Source organism: Physeter macrocephalus, chromosome 17 (assembly GCF_002837175.3).
Source record: "Physeter macrocephalus isolate SW-GA chromosome 17, ASM283717v5, whole genome shotgun sequence".
Lineage (NCBI taxonomy): Eukaryota > Metazoa > Chordata > Mammalia > Artiodactyla > Physeteridae > Physeter > Physeter macrocephalus.
Window position 1 is genome coordinate 29585728 of NC_041230.1, and position 10695 is coordinate 29596422.

At 44.2% G+C, this 10695-nt stretch overlaps 1 protein-coding gene and 1 non-coding gene across 2 annotated transcripts in view; one reads left to right on the plus strand and one right to left on the minus strand.

Moving 5' to 3' along the window:
• Positions 1 to 1049: 1049 nt before the first annotated feature.
• LOC112065248 (U6 spliceosomal RNA) lies at positions 1050 to 1151 on the minus strand. The gene has a single exon (XR_002891926.1). It is a non-coding gene; the product is annotated as a U6 spliceosomal RNA (small nuclear RNA).
• A 7985-nt stretch (positions 1152 to 9136) lies between these two features.
• The window catches only part of GINS3 (GINS complex subunit 3), a 9181-nt gene continuing 7622 nt past the window's right edge, over positions 9137 to 10695 (plus strand). The window contains exon 1 of the mRNA XM_007123728.3: positions 9137 to 9490. Within this exon, the coding sequence (XP_007123790.2) occupies positions 9305 to 9490 (186 nt within the window). The 5' untranslated portion in view covers positions 9137 to 9304. The remainder of the gene's footprint in view (positions 9491 to 10695) is intronic.

The window sequence follows — 10695 nt, forward strand, 5'->3', positions numbered from 1 at the left end:
TGCCTTAAACATGCTCAGGACACTTACATTAGCCTACAGTTGGACAAAATGATCTAACACAAAGCCTATTTTATAACAAAGTGTTGAATGTCTCCTGTAATTTATTGAATATGGTACTGAAAGTGAAAAACAGAGTGGTTGTCTGGGTACAGGGTGTTTGTAAGTGTATTGATAGTTTACCCTCATGATCACCTGGCTGACCAAGAGCTGCAGGCTTGCTGCCACTTGGCCAGCATCACGAGAGAGCATTGTACCACATACCACCAGCCCAGGAGAAGGTCAAACTTCGAAATTTGAAGTATGGTTTCTATTGAATGCTTATCACTTTTGCACCATTGTAAAGTTGAAAAGTTGCAAGTAGAGCCATCACAAGTTGGAGACCATCTGCATTCGCCTTTCTCTCACATGCAAAATACACACACCATTTCCAAGAGTCCTCCAAAGTCTCATCCCATTATGACATCAGGATCAGGCTGATGTCTTTTTTTTTATCTCGAGTTCCCTGTGAAGCTGCTATCAGACCACTCCCTTAGAAGTCTCAGAAGCATTACTGTCTAGCTGAGAGGAGCGATGAGGCAGGCCCTTGATTCTTAGAGAGATTTTTGTATACCCGAGAGGGTTATGAAGCATCCTCTTAAGCCATTCTGAGGTCAGAAACTTCTGTCTTACAATCAACACACCAGATTCCCTGAGACAGTATTTTACTAGGTGCCCTCTTCGGAGGCTCTACGTTCTGATTTCTTCTACTTGTTTCTTCTTGGTGTCGTTTAACGTTTTCTTAAACCCCCCTCACTCACTCCCACATTTCTTGTAGAGTTGAGTCAAGAGGCTTGATTGGAATCAGGTTAACTGTTTTGGCAAGAATTCTTCATAGGTGATTCAGCGTACATGATACTGCCTGACATCTATAGACACATAATATCAAGTTTTCCCATCATTGATATGTTAGGTTGGATCCCTTCTTTTGGGTGGTGACCATCAGATCCTTGCATTGTAAAAGTACATTTTCTTCTTTGTGATTAGCATGTAATCTGTGGGGTGATACTATCAAAAATATGGAATGCTTCACGAGTTCACATCATCCTTGAGCCAGGGGCCATGCTAATTTTTCTGACATTCTTCCAGTTTTACTCTGTGCTATGGAAGCAAGCCCTGACCTGGCTCTCGTGTATACAGATATCCCGTCTCTTGCCCCAGCACCTCCTCCTGCTCTAGGTGTCTGTTGACTGAGCTTAGAATATCCCCGAACTGTTCCAGTTTCCTAGGTAGTAGTTTTTTAGTTTTTTTTTTTTTCTATCCATGTTTAAGCTGTGTTTTTCTTTGCTCCAGCATTTCTGTCAATCTGATCCCATCTGCTTTCTATCTTACAGGAATTCATGAATAATCTGCTCTTCTGGTGGCACTCTTTATTGCTTTCCTGTGTTTTTATGGGTTTCATGTATAGACAAAAATACCTACAAAGAAACAGAAGGTGTCGTTTCAGGACATGTGAGGCAGGAAGTAGGAAGGGCGGTGTGTGTGGTTGTGTTCAATCAGACATCTCTAGCTAATCTTGGCTCTTGGGAAACCGTATTGTTGGGTAACAATGAGTAATTATCAGAGGCTGAAGATAGAAACCAGATTATTACAGACTGGATTGTGCCCCTCCCCCTAATTCATATATTGAAACCCTAACCTCCAACATGACTGTATTTGGAATTAGCGCCTTTAAAAAGGTAATTAAGGTAAAATGAGTTCATAAGGGTGAGACCCTACTCCAATATGACTGGTGTCCTTATAAGAAAGAAATACCAGAGATGTGCACGCACAGAGGAAAGGCCATGTGACAACACAGCAAGAAGGCGCCATCTGCAACCAAGGAGAGAGGCCTCAGGAGAAACCAACCCTGCCGACACCTTGATCTTGGACTTTCAGCCTCCAGAACCGTGAGAACTTTTCTGTTGTTTAAGTCACCCAGTCTGTGGTATTTTGTTATGGTGGCCTTAGCAAACTAATACACAGATCATGGAAGACATGTATGACTTACCGAGGAGCTTAGAATTTATTCTGTAACCCATGGGGAGCCATTTGGGTTGTAAGCAGGTAGTAATAAGATCAGATCTTTGGGGCAGAAAGAGCACTATGGGAATAGTGCAAGGGAACTTTGGAAGATGGAGAGAGCAGAGGCAGAGAAAAACCGGTCAGGAGGCATTGTGAGAGTACAGGTGAGAAGCGTTGAGGGCTTGAACAAAGGCAATTTTGCAGACAAAAGAATGAAAAAAAGGTAGAATTAGCAGAATCTACTGAAAGGTTGGATGTGGGGAGGGGAGAGAGGAAGTAATATTGAATTCTTCCCAGGGTCCTGAATTGGATAGAGATTGCAGTAGACATTTATTTGTTTTCTACCCAGCTTCTGCTTTCCTAAAAGCGCCTAGGTTGTCACGCAGGAATTGGCTTCCAGTCTCCCCTGTTGTGCGGCCCATGTGCTTTAGGGAAACTGACCCCATCCCAGCTTTCGAGGTGGGCCTTGAGTGACTTACACTAAGTAGCTCATTCCATGGCTCCGGCTCTAGCGTTGGGTTCAGGAGTGAGCATGTCAACTCAACCTGTCAGTAAGCATGAATGTCAGAACTCTCTATTGGGACCGGATGATCTCCTTGTCTGGACAAGAATAAAGATGCCTGTAGACCTGACTTAACTGGCAAACATCTTGTGACCCCCAGGGGAATGAGCCATAACTGGACACGACTATGTGCAGAGCACAGCAGAGATTAGATTCCTAGTGACAGCCCTGGGTGGCTGTTGCACTAACCAACCATGAAGTCTTGGACTCAAGTTTTGGAGTCTAGACTCCCTTGTCACTTAAGCTGGTTTGAGTTGGACTCTCCTGTGGCTTGCCATGTGAAGATACAGGTAATCAGGCAGATGGTGAAGCCATTAACCAGCAGATGCAAGGCAAAAGGAGGGACTGGTGTGAAAGGCAAGAAGTTTGGTTCTGAACTTCCATGATCCCACATCTCTGCTTGAAGTTGATCCTTGGGTCTGGGAGGACCGCTCCTCGCGTTCGTGGGCCTGCTGGAAAAGCCCTACTCACTCTCGAAGGCCCCATTCTGATGCCCCTTCCTCTGTAAAGAACTTGTAAACCCCTCTGCTGTCCAGGTCAGAATTCCCCACTCCTTCTGAACCTCCACAACATTTTGGACACGGCTCTGTCATAGCTTTTATCACCTCATGTTACTATTTCCTTCACTGGGCACCAATCTCCCCAGCAGCCCAGAACACGTCACATTGTTCTATGCATTCACATCAGCAGCCCCAGGATGTCTAATAGGCGTCTGAACATCTTTTTTTTTTGGCCACACCATGTAGCATGTGGGATCTTAGTTCCCTGACCAGGGATCGAACCCGTGCCCCCTGCAGTGGAAGCGTGGAGTCTTAACCCCTGGACCGCCAGGGAAGTCTAAGGCATCTGAATGACTTGATAAATAAACGACAGCTTGTTCTTTCCCCGTATTCTCCTCAAACCAATGGATTTACTTGCCACTCCACTTCCTTTGGACTGAGAAAAACTCTGGCTCTCAGACCATGGATTCAATTATATAATAAATTACCAGAAAAAGATAAAAATATAAGAATGGGAGGAAAGGGTATTTTTATGGAGCTGGGAACACAGAAAAAGAAAAGTTGGATTAAATGAGTTACCTCTGTTAGACTGATGCGATATCTGCTCCTTTGCCAAGTTATGAGGGTGCCACACAAAGTCTCTGAATATATAAGATGGATTTACAATTTCTGCTGAAGACAGTGGGAAGAATCTAAAATCAGCACTACCCACACAGAAGGCTGCATCATGCCCATCAATTTATTTTGATCTCATTGAAGGCGTTTGGAAGCAGTGCTCACGAAACAGCTCAACCAAAAGAACATTTAAATTATGTAAAAATGAACTCCAGTGATTTAAATCCATTAACCTTACATAATAACGTTTCAAACATAGTACCGTAATTTCAAAATTAAAAAATTTTAAGAGTTTAAACTCATAAGAGATAAATTCTAACAATATTTGCTGGGAAAAGTTTAAGAATAATCATTTATCATCTTCGAGTACATTTAGAAACTTGAATGGGGGGAGCAGGCAAGTGTAGCCAAGCCTTTATCAATGATGACAGTAATGAATGACGATAGTTATTTAACAAATGTTTATTGAGTGCTTGCTACGTGCCAAGTATCATTTGGAACGCTGAGGATACAGCAGTGAACAAATGCGTATGAATATTGATGATACTGAGGATGTTTACTGAGCCCTTACTATAGGCCAGGCCCTGAGCTAAGCGCTCTGCGTAGACTGGTTCATTCATTCCACTTACACCAAAACTCTTGAGCTACTATCATATAATCCCCATTTTACAGATGCAGAAAATAAGCTTCCTGGGACTTCCCTGGTGGCACACTGGTTAAGAATCCGCCTGCCAATGCAGAGGACACGGGTTCAAGCCCTGGTCTGGGAAGATCCCACATGCCGCGGAGCAACTAAGCCCGTGTGCCACAACTACTGAGCCTGCGCTCTAAAGCCCGTGAGCCACAACTACTGAGCCTGTGTGCCATAACTACTGAAGACTGCGCGCCTAGAGCCGGTGCTCTGCAATAAGAGAAGCCACCGCAATGAGAAGCCCACGCACCACAAGGAAGCGTAGACCCCGCTCGCTGCAACTAGAGAAAGCCCACACGCAGCAACGAAGACCCAACGTAGCCAAAAACAAATTTTAAAAAAGAAAAGAAAAGAAGCTTCCAATCAATAACTCACCCGAGGTCTCAGAGCCACTTGAAGTGTTGGAAGTTGGACTCTACCCAGGCCTGTCAGATCCCAGAAGTAACACAGCAATTGAGTATAAATGGCTGCTGGAAATGTTTCATAGGTAGGAGACTAAGCCATTTTAAATCTTGTCGACTCTTAAGCATTCCATTTTCACAGTTGGTATAAAAGTCAAATTCAATACTGTTGCACCAAACTTTAACAAATTTAACTGAGCAGGGTCCAGTCAATGAGCTTTCATCACGGCATTATTATTGACTGGAGCTTATGGATGTAGCAAGTTAGATGTGACTGAACCTGTACCTTGGCAAAGTATTTTTAATCACTGAAGTCCAGTGTTTTCAATGTTTCACTGCTACCCTTTGTTCCTGTTGTAATATCTGTGCATCACTTGTACTCTTATTTACTTAAAACTGATTCATTGTTTTTACTTCATGTTTTAAAGGAAAATAATATAATTACTGTAAATAAAGAACCACAAATTCATTCAATAAACATTTATGAAGTGCCTACCATTGCACTAAGCAGTGGGGATACAGCAGTGAAAGATACACCGAAAAGAATCCCTGCCCTCACGGAGCTAATGTTCCAGTAGGGGTGACAATCAGCAAGATAAATTAGTAAAATACATAGGACATTAGAGAATGGTCAGGGCTGAGGGAAAAAGGGGAGGGCATACTTGGTGCCAGTGGGGGAGAGTTAAAACTGTAGATAGAGGGGCTAGGGAAGGTCTCATTGAGAAAGCTTCATTTACTCAAGGTGACTTTGGAGGAAACACTAACCAGGACCAGCCTGTGGAAATCCAAGAGAAAGGCAATCCAGGGAGCAGGAACAGACAGTGCCAAGCCCTGAGGAATGAGTGTGCCCGGGGTTTTCAGGGAACAGTAAGGAGGTCATAGGCAGAAGCTAGACTAAATAGGAAGCTACTGAAAAATCCAGGCAAGGCATGATGGTGGCCTGGACCAGAGTGATGAGCAATGGTCAGATCCTGGAAATATTATGAAGGCAGAGCCAACATCTGCTGATGGACCAGTTAAGGGTGTAAGGAAACAGGGATCAAGGAAGATCCTAAAACTTCTGGCTAAACAAGCAACTTGAAGGATTATGTCCAATACATTTGTTTCTTTCCTTACCCCGCCCCAATGTAGGTCTTCCCCTGCCCCCACCCCTGGATTTGGATTTCTGTCACTTGCATCACAGCCTCCCCACTCAGTGGAAGAAATTTAGAAAGCACTGGTATTCCAAAAAAACACAGATTTAATGCTGCTTGTAGTTTTGCTTTTATCTAAAGTCTTTATATGCTACACAGTTCGACAATTCTGCAATCTTGAAATGATTACAGTGGGAAAATTACTCTATTTTTCAGGGATCCAGCAGATACCTTTCAGAAGACAGAAATTCCATATATTGTAAATATATTGAATATACTCTGAATATTATAAATATACTGAAATTCTGTTCAGTGTAATTCTGGTATGTAGATTGGTTGGCTGGGGACTAAGGGACACAAGCTTTCTTTAAAAAAAGAAGCATTGCTGGCTCTTTAGGCTATAGACAGATCTATACTTGATAAACTATGTGCCCCTTTTGTCAATGAATTAATGTAATTGTTTAGCATCATAAGCTCAAACTTTCACTCATTTCACTTTTTCTGGCTTATTCACTTATTAGTTCAAGGAGAAAACAGACTAAATAGAGAAAAAACATACAAGAAATGAATAATAGTTTCATGGATGAGCCAGGACGTTAAATAAGAAAACCAAGGTACTCTGATTTCATCTTAAACACTGGCCTGTTACCTTAGTATCAAAATAACTGTGGTATTTGAGTTTAGAGCCAATATTCTAGTCTCTGTACAAAAATAATGCCGTTCTTTGGCACTGATAGATCATTAAGCATCCATCTCAAAAGTTTCAGCATAGGGCTTCCCTGGTGGCGCAGTGGTTGGGAGTCCGCCTGCCGATGCAGGGGACACGGGTTCCTGCTCCGGTCCGGGAAGATCCCACATGCCGCGGAGCCGCTGGGCCCGTGAGCCATGGCCACTGAGCCTGCGCGTCCGGAGCCTCTGCTCCGCAGTGGGAGAGGCCACAACAGTGAGAGGCCCGCGTATCGAAAAAAAAAGTTTCAGCATAAAAAATAGCTTACTCTCAGCAAATAACCTGCATTGCCTTCAATTAGACAAATTAACTTATATTTCTATCCCAAACTATATCCAGTACCCTACATCCATTCATCCTAGAAATCGTTAAGTTTTGGATATGAATTATGTTTATTCTTGTATTGGATTGTGTAGCAAACTGAACATTTAAAATATGATAAAGAAAAGGACTCCCATGTAACTACCACAAATAGATAACCCTGGTGGTCCAGTGCTTATTAGGACTCTGTGCTTTCACTACGAGGGTGAGGGTTCAATTCCTGGTCGGGGAACTAAGATCCCGCAAGTCGAGCATTGCAGGGAAAAAAAAAAAAGATAAAGCAAAAGACTCTCATGTAACTACCACAAAATGGATAACTGAAAGTTCAAGGCTGGTTTCTCCACTGGGCTGCACACCTGCCTGTTCAGCGGCTCCTCGACTCCATGAGTGCCAAATCGAACATGTATTTTGCCTCAAACCGCCCATATTCCCGTGCTCTGTACAGCAATTAGTGACACCTCCATCCACCTAGCCAACCAAGTTAAAAACCTGAGTCATCCCTGACCCTCTCTGTCCTTTCCTTCCTATATCCGACTGCTTGCCAGGTACTGCCCACAGAACAGCTTCCAGACCGACTTCTCTGCATCTAATCTCTCCCTTCTTCACCCCACTGCCAGAATTCTCTTCTTAAAGCTCAGATATATGTTACTACTAGCTCAAGAACCTTACACGTTTTCTCCCATTTCCTGTGGAATAGTCTTAAATCCCTAGAATAGCACCCAAGGCTTTCCATAATGTGGCCCACTCCCCCACTGCTTCTGGTTTTGATGATGCCCAGGATTTAACTTATATTGGTCACTGAGTGATGACACAGAGTGGTCAGTGCCACTGAAAGAAGTTTTATTGCTTGCAGTTCCCAAGGGAAGGGGGCACATCATGCCATGCAGGGCCACACAGGGAAGTACCAGGGTCAGTCAGGAGGCACAAGGAGCAAGGGGAGAATATGGCCCAGAACCTTTACTGTGGTTTCTGTGGGAAGAAATGGGTGAGGCAGAGTAGGCAAGTCTGAACAAACTTAGGATTGGATAGTTTGAATAAGGTTGGTCTCTTAGTTGTCCAGTTCTTGGCCCTGGGGTGATTTAGGGCAGGGGAAATATTGGCTTGGTATGTGGGAGTTAGATAAAGGAAGTGGTTGGGATGTGGGCTTTGGATCAGTTGCTTTGTACATGGCAGGCAGGTTCATAGGCAAGTTGTTTGTTACTCTAGGAATTAGCTCACCCTGGGAGGAACAGTTCCCCCTGGGGCTGCAAGGCCCCAAGATGTCAAAGCATCATAAAATACACAAAATAAAAAACATGGTTAACACACATTCCTTTCCTAGGAACCCTCTGCTCACAGCTCTAGTCGCCCCAGAAAATGTCCTTCTTTATGAAATAAGTTCTGTAGTGCCTCTCTCAACACTCTGCCACCACCCATGCCCCTGAGCCCCCAAGTCTGGTACCCGTAACATGACCCCTTCCCTGTCCCTGTGGCACTGACACAGGCACCCAATCTACAGAGTGGCTGGCCACCTGTGACCAACGTGCCTGCCTCAAAGAGATGAACTGGGCCGATCAGATTTCCTCTTTTAAGGATTTAAAATAAAAGCCACAAAAGGAGATTGCCGCTTGATGTTAAGGTGAACTGGGAGGCCCTGAAGTAGACTCAGGACCTTTGCAAGCCATGTGTGCTCGAGCTCCACGCTTCCTGCCACTCTATACCTCCTTCAAAATACTACAAATAGTCCATAATCACTATCTGGAGCTAGTGCTAGAGTTTTGTTTTGTTTTGAATGTTTCTTTCAAGTACCAAGATTAACAGATAGTCACAGAGATTGACAAACTGTAGCCAACAGGTCAGAACGGATCAAGCCTGGGAGAGGGCACAATGATATCTTTTTTTAAGCCCCTAAACGTGTTGCAAAGTGTTTTAAATTTCATATAAACGTTTAAAGGACCACATAAAGACAATCCAGTGCAAATGCATCTTGCAGTTTCAAAGGCATTTCCAGCTGCTTTTTAAAGTTCTCACACCGGGCTACAGAGCTGCAAAAAATCTTCAGGCGGATCCACCTACTGCTCCCCCTCCCCTGGGCAGCGCTGAACCAAATCCGCAGACTTTGTCGATTGCTTCTGCCTGGGCAGACCCGCCCGAATCGACTGCTCCCGTCTGGCCCGTCCCCGGGCGCGGTAAAAGCGTTTGAATCCAGCCTGGTGGCCGCAGCGACATCCTCAACCCTCACAATCCTGACCAGCCTCAGCCGCCTCCTCTTTCTTTTGCATCCCTGACTCTTCCGAATCACAAGAGTGGAAACGGAGAAGCTCAAGCCGCCGCCATGTCCGAGGCTTATTTCCGGGTGGAGTCGGGTGCGCTGGGGCCTGAGGAGAACTTTCTTTCCTTGGACGACATTCTGATGTCCCACGAGAAGCTCCCGGTGCGCACAGAGATCCCAATGCCGCGCCTCGGCCCTTTCTTCCTAGACCGGAGCGGAGGCACCGAGACTGACAACGCGATCCCTCAGGTAAGCGATCCGGCCCGGAAAGACTACAACTCCCGACAGGCCTTGCGGGCTTTAGGGAGCCTCGTTGCCGGGCGCGCTGCCCTCTGGGATCTGTAGTTTTACGGGGAGGCAGGGCCGTGCGTTAAGGAGTCTTGTCCGCTGGTCCCCCCGCCAACCTAGCCTTCAACACCCCTACGGAAACTAAATTTATACTGGGTCGTCAGGCTCCCTGCAACACGGATTTCATTTTTGAAACTATCCATATTCAGCAGTGTCTTTTCACCCCTACGTGTGTTGATGCTTAAGGATTGGCGCCTACGGAATACTTGAGGACCAGGGTTCTGATCACTTTTGCCTTAGAACACAACAGTTTTGGGTTGTATAGAGTAGATGATGTCTGGGAACCGCAAATTGCTAGATTCATTCCTGCATAATGAAGGCGGTATCAGCAACCATTTCCTGAGGGCTTTAGTGCAGGCATGGATGGGGTGGGGGAGTATACTTTTCCATCTATTACCCCTTTAGTCCTTCAACAACCCTGTAGTTAGGTGTTGTTACATATAAGGAAATTGAAGCCCAGAAAATTTGGGCCAGGGTCTCATTGTAAGTGGTGAGCTGGGATTCGAACCTAGGACTGCAGGACTTCAAATTCGAGTTTGTCCCAGGAACATGGCTTGTAATGGTTATTTTTGATTTCCTATTTAACCTAAGTTTTGTTTAGAAGGGTGCTTTTGTTTGGTCTGTTTTGAGTTAATTTTTATCAAAGTAAGGCATATGCAGAGTTTAAAAAGTCAAATGGTACCGAAAGATTTATAACAAAAAGTAGCAGGCTCTGCCTCATGCCCCTTTCCATTTCCACAGGGTCTGTCTACATTTTTCATAGTTAATTCAAAATTCACCTCCGTATTTCTAAATAATGTTCTTAAATTTATCTTGATTTTAAAAAAATTTAGACATTATTTATTGACTTTCCATTATAGTAGTTAAAGATTTAGTTCTCTTACACACTGATATACAGATGTATCGTCCATATTTTATTCATATTTCCTTCGTTTTTACTTAATGTCCTTTTTCTGTTCCAGGATCCCATCCAGGACACCAAATTGCATTTAGTAATCATGTGTCCTTAGGCTCCTCTTGGCTTTGACAGTTTATCAGACTTTCCTTGTTTTTTGTTTTGTTTGTTTTTTTTTTTTTTGTGGTACGCGGGCCTCCCTCTGTTGTGG